Source organism: Accipiter gentilis, chromosome 28 (genome assembly GCF_929443795.1).
Source record: "Accipiter gentilis chromosome 28, bAccGen1.1, whole genome shotgun sequence".
NCBI lineage: Eukaryota > Metazoa > Chordata > Aves > Accipitriformes > Accipitridae > Astur > Astur gentilis.
In genome coordinates, this window is record NC_064907.1 from 1,680,470 (window position 1) to 1,697,037 (window position 16,568).

Consider the following 16,568-nt stretch of genomic DNA (forward strand, 5'->3'; position numbering starts at 1 on the left):
CCATAGAACTTTAGGCAAAGAGTTTATAACTGAAGGCTTCATGCATGGCTGTGGATGTGGGTGGGTAGGTGAGGAAGAGAACAATGAATGGAGGTGCAGGACAAACAAATTTTAAAAAAATGCAGTAAGTGGTTAAACTGGAAGTATGGAGCACAACAATGGCAACAGGAAAGTGTCTGCAAATTTTTAAATGGGGTGAGATATGGCATGTTTGAGATGTTCCTCATGTAAAACCACATCTGCCTTGTTGCTCTAGCAACCACAGTAGATCAGCCTGCTTGTTATTTTTGCAAATATACAATTATATTTGATTTAAGTATGATTTTGGGCATTACGTTCAAGGTTTAACAACTTCTGTTGTGTGCAAGTCTCACCACAGTCACCTCATTTCTAAATGTCTTTGAGGGGGACAGTAACATTTATTTTCTTAGTCCCAGGAGATTTTCTTAGGGCAGTGCTTGCACTGGCTCCCAAGATTAACTCGCCTATCTTCCCATCAGAAGCAGGGCTGCAAGATGCCCTGCATGGTCTCTGACTGATTAAAAGCCTGCTTCTTTCCTTTCTGGACTTTTAACTAAACAACCTTAAAAGCAAAATTTTGCTATCTACCTGAATTGCAGAAATATTACCAACTCTAGCATTAATATTATCTAGACATTTGAGGATGATGTTGTGTTATTAAATGATACGGTTACAGGCACTCTTAATGTAAAGGATAAATAGCATTAATACAGCTGGAGAACTAAGTGGACCATGTTATCACTTTTCAAGAGCCAAAAAGTTGCTTCTGAGGCAAGACGCACAGAAGAGATTGCAGCCTGCAGAGATGACAGGTCACAATATGCAGAACTGTTTCAATCAAGATGGAGCATTGTGGTTTGGGATTTGTTTTCTCACAGCCTTTATTAAAAATAGAGGCAGTGATGAGATTATTTTAGAGTTCTACTATAGTAACTCACTGGGTATATATTGTATTTTCTGCATTCATGTTCTATGAGAATAAAATAACAGTAACAACAAAATCTCCGTGGATTGAAATGTTTTTACTTGTGATTTGGTTTAGTAATTATAGAACTTGCTTTTGTCCCCATTCAGCTTACTGTATTTCAGAAAGCTCAGACTGATATAAATGCCTGCACATTCCACCTAATGTCACTATCTGTGGAAAAGGAAAGGGAAAATAAAGCTCAGAAAACTGTTTTCTGAAGACTAATAACTGCCAGACCTGATGCATTTATACACACGTAAATATGTATGTCTGTATATACATGGTAAAAAAAAAAAAAAGAGCATATATCTGAAATAGCGTCTATAACATACACTTGTTCCTTCTGGTCAGATAAAGGTAAATCTGTGTCTCCTTTCCATTGAAAAAATACTTATAATTTCTGTTTCTAACTACAGAGAGTTGACAGTCCAGGGAGGCAAGTCCATGAACACTTCTAATCCACACTAATACAAAGGTAGCATAGACGTAAGAAATGAAGATGACATGCCTGAGAAACTCCAACTAAAAACCTAAGCCTAAATAATTCTCCTTCACAGGAATCAGAGTAACATAGCATAGTCCTGGCTTAAATGTAGGTCAGCTGGATTTGTGTTCAGATATTTAAGGGTAAACAAGGTAAATTAATAATATGGTTATGTGCTTATCAAGTTGTTTGTTATAGGATGTAAAATAGAACATTTGTTTATGTAACACCAGAAACATTTTGGGGAAGAAAAGCTGCGCTAATAAACATCCTATGTACAGTTTTACATAGTTGCATGGAACAAAAGATTGTTTTGTAGTAATGTTTTCTTAACAATGTGATTCCTGCCAGAAACTGAATGCCCTATTTGATACAGCAAACATGTTAAAACCATCATAATAGTGTAGTACATTTATTATCTGCATTGTGTGTTTTTTGCTGCTTAACAGATCATCATCCAACCACACTCTGATGATGCACTCACACTGAAGCTCCCTAGAAGCTATCAGTAGTCCAGTGCCTTACCTGTGTTGGCATGATTTTACCTGCTGCAAAGGAGAGTAGACTAGCAGACACACACAATCTCTACCTTGAATTTATGTCAAAGATTTAGAGAAGAAAAACAGCAACAAAGCCCAACAAACAAAGCCCAACAGGCTGCTGTAGACCTAGTCCATCTATAGTCACACATACTTTATTCTGTTAGTAGCTAAACATCTAACAAACATAATTACTGGCGTGGACTTAGAAGTCGTTTACAGCATTCTTATGTTTCAAATTTTCTTGGTTTTCTTCTAGATTGTCATTTTTGGTTTTTCCTGTATAGCAGCGGTAGGATTACAGAAGAGCATTAATCCATACAGATATACACATCTTTTACCCGAAGGAAGTTCCAGAAGAAACCACTAAATCTTGCAAAGGTATTACTCATATCTGTATATGAAGAGTACTGTCTACAACTGCAAAACAGAACAGTTGTTTATGCACAGCAATCAGTGTAATGAGTGGTTTGCTCTTGCGGAGCACAAGATCTCATAGATTGCTGAGCTGTTCCCTCTTCAGCAGGTAGTGTAGATTCAGTCAGTCATAAAAGCTTGGCATTATTGTCTGTGACTTACTACGTGGTGCACTCTTCCTTCGGCAGAGTGGCTACAGTGATTCTAACGGCTGGTAACATCTCACTCTACACTGCATGGCAAGGTGGCACTGGTGAATCTTGGGCCAAAGGCAGGACCAAAAAAAAGGGGTAAAATTCTGGGACAATCTAATGAGCAGTTTGATGCCCTTTGCACTTTTGAAAGTAATTTCTCTTGATTTTAAAAATATTTTCTACAAAAACAGCTTAACAGTTAAAACACAGGACTTTAATGTGATGGGTTAGAAACTGTGATCTATTGTCCTGGTTTCAGCTGGGATAGAGTTGTCTTCCTAGCAGCTGGTACAGTGCTATGTTTTGAGTTCAGTATGCAAAGAATGTTGATAACACTGATGTTTTCAGTTGCTAAGTAGTGTTTAGACTAAAGTCAAGGATTCTTCAGCTTCTCACACCCAGCCAGCGAGAAAGCTGGAGGGACACAAGAAGTTGGCACAGGACACAGCCAGGGCAGCTGACGCAAATTGGCCAACGGTGTATTCCATACCATGGGACATCCCATCTAGTATAGGAACTGGGAAGTGGGGGCAGGGAATCACCGCTTGGGGACTGGCAGGGTGTTGGTTGGCAGTTGGTGAGCAATTGAACTGCACATCACTTGTACATTCCAATCCTTTTATTACTACTGTGTCATTGTATTAATGTTATCATTATCAGTTTCTTCTATTCTGTTAAACCGTTCTTATCTCAACCAACTAGTTTTACTTCTTTTTCCCCAATTTTCTCCCCCATCCCACTCGACTTGGGGGGGGGGGGGGAACGGGGACGGGGAGCAGAGTGAGTGAGCAGCTGCATGGTGCTTAGTTGCTGGCTGAAGTTAAACCACAACATCTATCTATACAGGTTTCTATTCAGGTTCATAAAATCGTAGAAGATGAGGGAACTGGTTAAAAAATACTCAGTTGTCAACATACATCGTAGGTTTTACTGTGGTTTTACTGCAAAGTAACATAGCTACCTTGTGTGTTAAATCTAAAAACCCTGAAAATAATGTAATTTTGTGTCTGTTGCCAAGTTCACAGTTTACTTGCTACACTGTAACATAGTTGCATGTTATTAAGGATTGAATCTCTGCATTAATTTGGTACAATACCATTCTAGCTCAGGTTAGAGCAAAAAAAATGCTAATTGGTATGTGGATACAAATTAGAGTTTAATATCCCATGTAGCTGTTTACATCTGCTTAATTAAGCAGCAGTAACTTCACATTAGCATTGCTATGATACCATAAATACACACTAGAGAAAATGGTACAATCATGTTAGCCACCCTCTTAATGTCAAATCAATGCAAGTTAGGTACTTTTTATTTCAGTGTTGTTTTTTAATGGTAAAAAAAGTCTTCAGGTTTAAGGAGGATCTTCAGGTCTGATACATTTCGTTTTGCTGCAAGTGACAGAATTTTATAAAAAGACTGTGCTCCTGTAGCTAGACAGTTTAAGCACTAAATGAAGAGATTTAATGGAAACCACTAACTGAAATATAGTTGGAAGTCAGCAGGTAATTTTGCTTTTGGAGCCTTTAAAAGAGCATCACAGTCATTTTGTACAGTAATAGAAGGGAAGTAAATAGCCATCTAGAAAAACGCAGTGCTGTTCTAACACTGATGAAGTTCTAACGCTTTGACTATGTAGCATAAACTCTGTTTCATGTATTTACCAGCAGCTCTGGCAGAGGAGCTGCTTGTTTTGCTTTTTGATTAATGATCCCCTGAAGTAACACAGATGTGCCTAAGTTGTTCTTCTGAGAGGTATGTACAATCAGGACAGGCCTTGGATTAACACAACATATCAATGTAACAGAAAAATTGTACTTTGGTCATAACTATCAAAGTCTGTTAACCATCAGCATAAAAACACAACCTCAGTTGGTGCCATTTTTAATGATTAGCAATAATACATTGTAAAACAAAAAGTGAAAAAATTCCAGCGTGATACTTATAAACAAAGAACAAATAGAAAACAAAAAAGCTTCGGTTTTGCCTGATTTATAGTATTTATAATACAACAGATTATTAGTCTGAGGTAATTACCAGTAATAATTTTTCAGTCCTTCAAGGACCGCTCAAAAATTAAGAACAGTGATAGTAATGTATGTTATGTTGAAAGCGAGACTTGATTATTAAATCAAGCAAATCCCTTACCCTTTTTAGTTAGGGATGTGTGGTTGCAAGTATAAAATTGGAAATAAATCTATACAGTAGGAACTACAGAACGTTGAGAGTCCTGTGTGGCACGTCATTAGCCCCTGTCAGTACTTAAGAATACAGTTGATTATGTAAAAATCAGACATTAACAGAGAAAAGACTTTGTTTCAGAATAGCCCTTAAGAAATTTAGAATACTGTTAGTTTGCATAAAATAGCCAAACAAAAGATTAATTCAGAAGTCCAAATTTTGGCATGAGGTAAAACCATGTGCATTTATTTCATCCGCATTTTAGAATTAGTAAGCATAAAATTAAATACGTTGACTGTAATGAAATCAGTCATACAAGTGCAAGTCTTCAGCTAGAACGTCTTTTATGGCAGTTTATTTAAAAAATGTACCAGTAAATCATAAAAGAGGGATCATGTCCATTTAACGTTTATTGAAGTATACAGGAGGTTTTCTTTAGAATCAAATATGAGCATGAATATATGGCCAAACGTAAAATCTATCAAATTCAGTGAAAATTTTCTGACTTTAAATAGTAGCTGTAAGAATGACCAATATATATTCTTTGTTACAACTGCCCTCACTCTACAAGTAAAAAAAAAAATAAACATTCAGTAAACATTCTTTCCTAAGGTAGTTTCCCTTATATATCAGTGATTTATCCATTTCTTGTATACATAACTTTTTAAACATACCAGTCAGTGGTTCGCACAATTGAAAAATAAAAGCACAAAAAAGTTTACACTCTTGTACAGGTAAATAAAAGATCATCTTGAATTAAACTGTATAACCTTAAGGGCATAGTATAGTTTCAATTTCATTACCTATTACATAATTAGCTTCTTACATACAAATATTGACATATTTGGCTTGTGCTTCAAAGCCTTTGTGTCTAGAAAGTCCATGTCAATGCAACCTCATAACTTGAAATCAGTGGGGATATCTTTACTACTGCTGGGTTTAACCTGTTCGTGCAACATAGTCTCTTCTGAGCTTGTTGTGGCACCGCATTTTTCTGTGGTGTCGTCAGTGTCTGGATCTAATCCTTCAGGACAGGGAAGTTTTAGAAGTTCTTCCCGCAACTGAGCTGTATGACGCTGAATATACAAAAAGAAGTCAGCGTGGAAGACCATAGTTAAAACAATACTTTTCACAATGTTGGACAAAATAAGGCAAAAAAAGGAGTAAGTAGAAAAGGTTTAAATGTACTGTTTCAATGACTGGATAAACTTTTTCCCTGTATTTAAGGATTGGTACTGTCCTTGCAGTAACAGTAATTAGCAAGTGCTGCTAGGGACAAATTAAAGGCAGTAAACAGAACTGCCGCAAACAAGTGCATCAATATAAATACTATGCTATTTGGCTTGCACTTGAGTCATATCTGTGTTCTGTGATCACAGCAGAAACTGGCTTCTATTAGGTAGGTCATACAGTAAAAATGTAAATTTGTAAAGAGTTCGTGATGAGATCTGTTAGAGACAGATATACAGAGATTTGTACACTGATCATAGTAACTAACAGTAACTTCATTTTGAAGACCAGGCACATTGAAAGAATGCAAGTCTAGCAATAAAAGCCTTTAAAAAATTTCTTTTGCTCCTCTGGGGAAGAAAAATAAAAAAATATAAGTCTGTTGTCTATGTGGACACAAAATACACAAATGATAGTACTTGGCTAGGAAGGAAGAAAACATTTATAATGGTTATAACTGTTAAAAGTTAACAGAGGGTAAAATTAATTGTAATGGATCACAGTTTAGTACCTGTGCTTGTCTATTCAAAAAGCTTATTTTCTGGCAAGGAATTGGTTGTAGTACAACTTTATCTTAACAAAATAAACTCTATCTTATACAACTGTTTATATAAAAATAGGCAAGATAGGCGCTAAAGGAAAATTTAACTTGTAGAAAAGATACTGAGAAAGTGGCATGCACATACACTTTCCCTCTTGAGAGTTGGGAAACTGATGTTTGTTTACATGTTTTAAAGTTACTGCGCAATTTCATTGCCATTTGTCATCTTTTGGTTGAAGAACATAAAATTACAAAAGCGATTCTCACCTTTAGAGCTGCTGCATGATGTGACATAGTCCTGCCCACCCGTTTGTCACTGCTGTACTGCTGTATGTCTGCTATCCACTCTTCACACTGAGCCATGATCTCCACTCTTTTCAAGTAAAAATGTTTGTGGATGACCTGGAAGAAAACATTCAGAATGAAAGAACAGAGTGTTCATTGTGTTCTAAGAACCATATACTTCAACAATACAAAATCTGCAAGACCTCTATGAGTCTAACTGGATATGGGGGGGGGGGGGGGGGGGGGGGGAGGGGCAAATCAGTATGAGGATAATTCAGTATTGAACCAGGTTGCAGATACATTGTGGAATTTCTGTCCTTGGAGTTTTCCAAGACCCAACTGGAAAAAGACCTGAGGAACCTGGTCTGAATTCAGCTGATACTGTTTTGAGGAGATGGTTGGCCTGGACATCTTCTCCAGTCTGTATGAATCTACAATTTATGTGCAGCCTGCCATTTCAGCGTTCACCTGTGTTATCTGGGTGAAGGGTAAATGAGTGCCAGAAATACAGTTTCACAGCAGGGAAAAGAAAAAGTGATGGCAGTACATTAGATGCATTCTTCAGTTCAAAGATTATCTTACTATGCAGCCACTAGGTATGGACATTTATGTTTGCATAGGGGCAGGGTTACTCAGATGCAATATTAAGGCTTTTATTGTTGCTTTCACAGTCCTTATTAAAGAAGCATAGGCAGGAAGTATAAGCACCATGTCTTCCCCTATCATTAACCACTTGCTGCCTGAACAGAAAACAGGTAAGCAGAAACACTGTCAACAGTATGAGCATAGGAAAATAACATGCTTCTGCATAGAGAAGAGGGATCATACTAGCTGCTATGGAAGTTGTTACAGTTACAGTCCCTAGGCAGAGGCAGCACCCCTCTGGGGACACTACAATTCCCAGGCAATAGTAGTTGAGCTGCTTACAGTTCGCATGGGAACCAGTATTTGATTGCATAGTAATTTTGGTATTTCTGTACACATTTGAGTTTAAAAAAAACAACCAATCAAACCCCAAAGTTGTGAAACTCTACTTAGTGTTGGCTTTGTCTTAAACAGTTTTCTAAAACTCTGCCTGGTAAAAGAAACGATAAAATCAAAGAAATTTTGAGGACAGAGTTCTTGGCAACACTGCAACATAATTGACAAAATCATCTTTCCATCTAGAGGTTAGAGAATATTAACTATCTATCTAAAGAAGAACTGCATATTGAAAGCATAATTGACTCCAGTTCTGGATGCACTCCTTATATCCATAATGGAGCTTGGAAGAAGTCCCAAAGACTGGCAGTTTAGATTTCCTGAGCCTACCTGTCATTTGAAACACTGAAGGGGGAGACAACTCAGATTCGTGAAGGCAAAAGATCTTAGGAGCTGAGAGGGATGTACGTTATTTCTTAGACCTCAGTTTTCAGGCACTTTCAGCCTTTGCATTTATGTTACTGAATGATCATCATTGCTAAGGTTACTAACACAGCTCTACAGAAAACCTAGAGAACTGAACAACAAGCTAGTCTCTCAGAGAAGTGCTCAGATAATCTATACAAGAGATGCATTTTCATTTGGATGGGGCTGCAGATGGAATTTAACATTCTTCCAAAATTCAGCTACTGCATCAGAGAAAAATCTAATGCTCTCCAGTTCATAATTTCCATTTTTTGATATGTAAAGAAAGATACATGCCACTTCACATAATGATGGGGAATATGTATTCAGAGAAGTAGAAAGGGAGTTCTCATGTTGCACAAGTTGATAGGCAGTTGGTAGGACCCCAAGCTTAAGCTAGTATGATTGTGTTTTTAACACAAAAGCAAGCTGTCTTAGCCTCAAACTTCTTACCGAAGCAGGCTATCATAGCTTCAAATTTCTTCTCAGAATCTTGAGGATTTCATCATACTGTCCTAAAGACCTCAACACAGGGTAAAATAGAAAACTGTATCTTCAGAAATGAGGAAAACTGTGTTACCTAAACCAGAACAAAACAATTTGGATGCAAGCTTTTAAGTATTGGCCAGTTCTCTTCCATGCAGCAAAACTCTTGATGGTACACAGGTAACAGAAGGTGGTTTCAAATGTTCAGGATACCTCTGCAAACTGATATCTACCTCTTAATGCTACTTTTCCTTTACATGTGTGTGGCTTAGCTTAACTCAGTCCTAGCTGCACACCACCTTTAGAAACACTAGTAGTTGTATGGTTTTCAACAACTGCCTTTGGTAACATGTGCTGTGCATAAATCATCTGTTCTCAGGGGATGATTGGTTTTCCATTGAACCACCACCATTTGGATACACCTTATTACTTTACCTTCCTGAAGAGGGGCAGGATGTCAGCTTACAAGCTACCTTTTTCATACGAGTAGTAAAAAAGCTAAGCTGCAGAGTAAGCACAGTACTGCTGAGATTCTTTTGAAAAGTGCAGTAACAGCAAACTGGGATTAATTTACCAAATACTGTAATAATTGCATATCCTTCACTACTGTATATGTGAAAAGAAAGATGGAGCATTATTGTCAGGGAGCCCACCACCTCCTGGTATCTTCAATTAATTTCAACTTACTGTAATTTGAGAACTTCTTTTGCTAAAGTGAAACTGTTACATTTAGTTAGGAAAAAGGACCTATTAGCAGAGGTTATTTGATTATGTGTTATGATATTATTTTTACCATGGTCTTCAACTTATTGAGTAAAACATCAAGAGGTAATTTAGAATAACCAACGTGTTTTTCTTCATTAATTCAAGACACCAGAGTACACTGCACATCATTTTCCACCTGCATGTGGATAAAATATTTAACTCCTGTCATGCAGGTGAAGTGTCTATGGTTTCTTGTTCCACAAGACACAGTAATTGTAATGGAAAAAGGTTTTTGCATTCAATGTTTTTATGGACAGCAAGGAAGGGATGGGAGACTACCTTTTCACTCAGATGCCATACTTAGCAATATGCATAATCCTAAAATAATTATGCTTTTTCAGAATTTTAGTATGCAGACAATTGAAAACATAAGTGATGCTACGAAATGATTCCACACCTCAATTTAGAAGAGGCAACAGTTTTAGTAGTTCAGAGTAAAATGTGTTTTTCTCTAAGTATTTGCTGGTACTACTGTGAGATGACTCATGTTTGATCAACCATTTTGCATTAATATTCATACAGATTCTCTTACTTAGTGTATCTTCAACTCTTTTTTCCTTGAATCCTTTCTCATATATGTTCAAGTCCCTGAGATCTAACTGACCTGCTTTGAGAAAGGAGTTTGCCTAGAGATGCTGAGAGAAGTCCCTAACAACTAAATTATTCTATGATACTATAGGTGAATTAGTCTATTTTCAGGAATGTAAACAAATTTGATTTCTTTCAAGTAAGTTTTTTTAAGATAGTGTGAATGCATGAAGGTTAGTATTCTACCAGCATCAAGACAGTTGTTTTCAAAGGCATAGGTTTCTAGTTTAGCACAGATACTTTGTGGATCCTTCCATAAATTACATTCAGGCTGGTATTTGTTTTAAAGTATTTTTCCAATTTGCATTGTTTTGGTATATCCAAAGTGCTTCTAATACTTGTGCCAAATTCGTGTTTCTTGGAAAAATACCTCCTGTTAGATATGCTGACTGACAAAACACTGAGTGCCCATTTGTAAGGCTGATCAACAGCTTTCACATGAAATGTAAAAGGTACCACCTGGCATGAAGAATGAGCCTGTCCGTATGAACCATGTTTTATCAAACTGTGCACCAGCCTCCCTACAGGTCAGTCCCAATTTGTGTATATTCCCCTTTCCCAGAAAAGAATCTGTGAAGTCAGGTGCATCCTTATTCACTTCAGTCTCTAGAGTCAGTTGCCCCAAGGAATAAAAAGGAGGCTAAAATGGACATCTCATGCATGATGTTTCCAAATACTTGCATTAATCTTAACACTCAAACAAGAAAAATAAACAAACAAGATATTTACTGCATTTCACAAAACCTACCTCCTTAAAACACGGTGATGGATTTCTGATTTGTTCAAGCATTGCCCACTTGACTGTTGCCTGTCGTATATTTCCATCATATTCTCTGGAGCTCTGGGTACCACTTGGAGTACCTCTTGATCGTTCATAACCTGGTTCATTAAAATATGGTTCTGCTACCAGTATGAGGGATTGGACAGACACTAACACCTGTTAAGCAAAGAAAATAAATATTAAAAATGTGCCACCCACTTGTTTTTACAAATATACATAGTTTTGCTTACCTTATATAGATAATCATAGAATAGTTTGGGTTGGAAAGAACCTTAAAAATCATCTAGTTCCAACCCCCCTGCCATGGGCAGGGACACCTTCCACTAAACCAGGTTGCTCAAAGCCCCATCCAACCTGGCCTTGAACACTCCCAGGGATGAGGCATCCACAACTTCTCTGGGCAACCTGTTCCAGTGTCTCACCACCCTCACAGTGAAGAAATTCTTCCAAATATCTAATCTGAATCCACCCTCTTTCAGTTTAAAACCACTACCCCTTGTCCTGTCACTACATGCCCTTGTCCTTCTCCTTTCTACAAGAAAACCCCTCTCTGCCTTTCCTGTAGCCCCCCCCTTTAGGTACTGGAAGGCCGCTGTAAAGACTCCTTGGATTCTTCTCTTCTCCAGGCTCAACAACCCCAACTCTCTCAGCCTGTCTTCACAGGGGAGGTGCTCCAGCCCTCTGACTGTCTTCACAGCCCTCCTCTGGACCTGCCCCAACAGGTCCATGTCCTTCTTATTCGGGGGCCCCAGAGCTGAATGCAGCACTCCAGCTGGGGTCTCATGAGAGCAGAGTAGAGGGGCAGAATCACCTCCCTCGACCTGCTGGTCACACTTCTTTTGATGCAGTCCAGGATACGGTTGGCTTTCTGGGCTGCGAGTGCACATCACTGGGTCATGTTGAGCTGCTCGTCAACCAACAGTCCCAAGTCCTTCTCTGCAGGGCTGCTCTCAATCCACTCATAGCCCAGCCTGTATTTGTGCTTGGGATTGCCCCAACCTTGCACTTGGCCTTCTTGAACTTCATGAGGTTTGCACGGGCCCACCTCTCAAGACTATCAGGGTCCCTCTGGATGGCATCCCTTCCTTCCAGCGTGGTGACCGCACCGCACAGCTCGGTGTTGTCGGCAAACTTGCTGAAGGTGCACTCAATCCCACTTCAAAACCACTTCTATGGCAAAGTACTGTCATTGTAATACAGGCTACATGCAAGTAGGGAACATCTGTGCTTTCAAACCAAAACTGTTACTACACATTAAATACATAAGTCCTATGACTGTGTTCTACAACTGAGAAAATGACAAATATATGTTAAAAATTAACAAAAATACGAATATAAATAAAATGTTTAAAGGAAGTGATGTCTGATTGCATCCTTTTGTGAAAGAAAGTATTTGTCAAGTTCTCAGTCAACAATTCTTGAACTTTTCCTGTGGCTGAGCTTACTAATTCTAATTCTGAACTAGATGGAAAAGGAACAAGGGAGGTGAAATGCAAACCACTGAAATTCATCTTGGTATATATGCTCTCCAATTTTTTTCTTTCAAACGCATTCAATTGATGTACTTATATTTTTAGCCCTTTAGTTTCAGATTTTACATACAACACTGTGTGTCATGTGCCATTAAAACAAAACCTCAGTATTTCTATTAAGAAAAAAATGTTTTCAGTACTATATCAACAAAGCACCAAATATTCAGTGATAAGGAAATAACTATTTTCCCCCTTTCAGTTTTATTATCAAGTACATGTGGGAATAGATGCTAACATACATACAAGGCATTTAACTATATACCCAAATACTCCTAATATAAAACAAAGAATTAGATACATAGGGCACTTAAGAATCCAGATGTGTATGCACTGCATATTCATGATTTGATGGCTTGCTAATTTTTCCAGTATTACAATGTTCGTTCCTCTCAACTTGTACTTCATAAGAATTATGTTACTACAAAAAATGTTGTTATGTAGGTAGAAAGATATAATTGACTTTTTTTTTTTTTTAAAATGAAGGATAGGTTTTTCTTATGTACTTAGGACGAAGTCCAGCAAGAATTTTAGGGATCACAATTCTGAGACACAAACCTAGTTCCAGAACTGCAAAGAATTCAAAAAAGTGATATGAACACTTTCATCTCCTGAAATATTGAAAAACTGATGATATGTTTCATGCCAAAGAATGGCATTTCCAGTACCTGGCATACTTAGGCGCAAGACATCCACTGCAGTAGATTAAAAATGTCAGGGCAGTTTTTTCTGGAACTGACTCTCTTCCTAGACTAGATACAATTTAAAGCTTGAAGCCATTCCCTAATTTAGCAGCCCAGTTTGTGAATTTGTATATGGAAGACAACAGTCCTTCTTTTTCTTGGAACTTGCAGAACATACAGCTTACATCCGACAAACACCGTGTCAGCAACAATTCAGGACTTTGGTTCTCTCACAGGGCAGTGTCCCAACAACTAGTTGTGCTCTGTGCTTAAGCGTGGCATTCTCTCAGAGCTTCTCTTTTAGCAAAGCCAGCACAAAAGCATTCCAGCTTTCCATACTCTGTGAAGTGTACTCACTCCATAGACACAATGCCAAACCAGTAACTTGTATCAAAGCAACAGCCCAACAATCAGTGGAATGACGCAGGTTAATCTCAGCCCCACCATCACCTCACGGAAACACACCCTTACCCCTTTGGTGCCATGACACTTTCTGTTTGTAGTTGTGTAGTTGCTGCGCTTTAACTATATCACAGAAGGGCAATCTAGGGCAGCTAAGTCTTTATCCTGATGGATAGGGCACATGGCTGTGCAATGGGAAATGTGAGCTAGCATCCCCCATTGGGCTGGGAAGAAAAATTAAACAAGTTTTTCTGTTTCTCAGGCAGGTGCTCCAGCTAGCTGCTGTTACATGGTATTGTGCACATCATCACATTGTCTCCCCTGGCTGCCATGCATTCAACAAGAAGCAGCCATGGCTATTTTGTGTTACCCTTGAAAATCAAAATATGGATAAATGCATTAAAATATACAGAATGTGCCTCGCACATCAGGTTCCAGCAAGAAAATGGCCACTTACGACACCAAAAAAAGGCAGAATATTAATGCAAATGTGCTAAGCCCAAGTAGAGTACTTTGGGTCCAAGGCTGCAGGTACCTATGGTGTCTGGAAGTAGTTGGGTTTTGCTTTTTTAAATTTGGTATTTTAGATACATACATATTTTTAAATAGCTATGGTAAAGAAATTTGACACTATGCAGCATTGTACTTTCTTGGTCTCTATAACCAGTTGTTACTTTGAATTATAATTGTAATGAATGAGAAACTCTAAACTGATCTTCCAGTTTCATTGGGGTTATAAAAGTTAATTTCTGAAGTATTTTGGGTGGTCTGACAATGGTTTAATCTCTGAGCCAAAAAACCCCATGTAGTGCTTAATTCTTTCCAAGCAATTTATTTAGTCCTACAGCTGTTTTCCATTTAATAGCTATAAAGTGTTTTCCTCCCAGTATAGGGGGAGACTTTTTCCAACAGCTTTTTTTTTTCCAAATAAAACCCTAAAAGAGCTTCTAAATTTGAAACTCAAATGCTGCATGAGATTTCTAACAATCAAATTTAACATTTTAATTTAAGAAAAAGGACTTCAGTGAAAATAAGACTTCATAATACTTGCACCTTTCTACACTGATTTTATAGTTACAGTCCAAAATTTCAGTTCATCTCTTGATTAAGAAGTGTATCTTGGGAGAGTTACACTATGTAAGGAACCACAATTTAGATCTCCAAATCCTAACTGACCTGTGAAGGAAGAGGGAACATTAATATCTCTAGGGATAGAAATTCCACAATCTCTCTTGGACACCTGTCTTAGTGTTTGATCACCCTCATAGTGAAAACATTTTTCCTAATATTTAATCAAAATTTCCCATGTCCCATCTTGTGTCAATTGGTACTTGTCCTAGTGCTCTGCAACTTTAAGAGGTGTCTGGCTCCATCTTCTGTATACCTTCCAGTCTTTTTTTTCTCTCTTTTTTTTTTTTAAAGTATGTGAAATCATCTAAGCAAAGTCCAAGCAGTGCAGGAATAAGCTGCACACATGAACAGCCGCTCTTCAAGACAAGACCAATAGAAATATTGGTTGGAAAGAGCACTTTGAAGAACTTGTCTACTCTACAGTGTTTCTTTTTTAGTATTCCAAGGACGTTTTCTGGACTTATTTATCCTTATTCGAGGAAGAAAATTCTGGTTTAAACGCATTAGAAAAAGAATCCTTAGGACTGACAGACCACTTACTACTCCTAAATGACATCTACTGAAAAGAAAGAAGAAATGCTCACCTGCAAAAAACTTGATGTTTGGGGATTCCATTTCTCTTCTGGCCTCCCATGCCATGTGTTAAGTATGCTTAAACACACCTGAAAAGGTGACATTATTAATACCACAGACAAATATTATGATAAAATTGTTCTGCTTGGGCAAAACAGAATGTTAACATTTTTGACAAACTTTTGTATAAATGCATTCTAAAAGACAAATCTGTTTCCTATGAAACTAACTTAAAATAAAAGCAGACAAAAATAATGTGGATAAGCAAGAACAGCATGTTAATAAATGAACAAGGCAAGATAGATTAATTTTCTTCAAGGAAAACATATGGATTCTAGTGGCTCCAAAAATAAATGAATCATGAATAGTATCTGATTCTTTAGTTTCCTCTTTAAATACTGTTCTAATATTTACTGTTCTGGTTTTTAGAGACAATAATTCTGCTTAAGGATGTGAAAGGTGGTTTCTGTCAAACAGACTATCAAGGAATTGAAAATACTCCTTAACTTTTATGACTGATTTGGACTTTAGGGAAGCCTATGGAGTTCTTGAACCTTATCACGAAATGGAACAATCAACGGTAGGGAACACAAAGAGACAAAATAAACAGAAGAAATGTAGAGGGAAGTATTTGCCAAGACTTAATTCTAGGCAAAGAAAAAAGGAGATAATATCTCCAGTATGAATTACATTCTCCATGTTAAGAGAAAACCCAATGTCTAGTACTTTAAAGGAATATTATAGCTTGTGAAAACAGGGAGCATGGGGAACCCATGAATGACAGTGGAATAAGGGAAAAACGTTAGCCTATGGATTAAATGTTTACACCACAAAAAAGCTGAAGGAATGCCATAGTGCTACAGCCAAAGCTATTTTGTGGGTCTGTGCTTCAGTGGAGACGTACACACAGCCATCTCTGTAGCTCTGTAGAGAACTTCACATGTGCTGATTTTTAATATAAATATTAGTTGCATCTGCCTGATATGCGCTTGACTTACTCTCAGCTTTTTGGAGCCTTTAGAATGAGCCACAACATACCAAGGAGATACGGGAAGGAAGGGGGAAAGCTTGTTTATTTTAACTTTAAATATTATTTCTAAAAGCTTTACTATTTTTTGAGAAAACTGTCATTAAGTCCATATTTTAGAGTTACATTTTCTTTTATAAAGGATACTGAGGTTAAGGAAAGTCTTTATCTTCCCTCAAGTAAAAGCACTTTCACATGGAAGAAGAGAGACAAGGCACTTGGCAATCACACTCACTTGTAGCTGACATGAAGCATACTTTGCCCATGGAAAGGGTATTTCAGCTAGCCAATAGATTACTGCCTGGTTAATTTAGCAAAGGTGGAAAAGAATTCAAAATTACTTGCTTTTTGGTCCAATCCA

The 16,568-nt window shown here is 37.6% G+C and overlaps 1 protein-coding gene across 5 annotated transcripts in view; it reads right to left on the reverse strand.

The window, feature by feature from the left end:
• Nucleotides 1–5,125: 5,125 nt before the first annotated feature.
• BIRC6 (baculoviral IAP repeat containing 6) overlaps nt 5,126–16,568 on the reverse strand; it is a 186,006-nt gene continuing 174,563 nt past the window's right edge. For all 5 annotated transcript variants that reach the window (XM_049830566.1, XM_049830564.1, XM_049830565.1 and 2 more), the window contains exons 71-74: nt 15,192–15,269; nt 10,830–11,018; nt 6,839–6,973; nt 5,126–5,876 (exon numbers count right to left, since the gene is read on the reverse strand). In XM_049830566.1, coding sequence (XP_049686523.1) covers nt 5,697–5,876; nt 6,839–6,973; nt 10,830–11,018; nt 15,192–15,269 — 582 coding nt within the window. In that variant the 3' untranslated portion in view covers nt 5,126–5,696. The remainder of the gene's footprint in view (nt 5,877–6,838; nt 6,974–10,829; nt 11,019–15,191; nt 15,270–16,568) is intronic.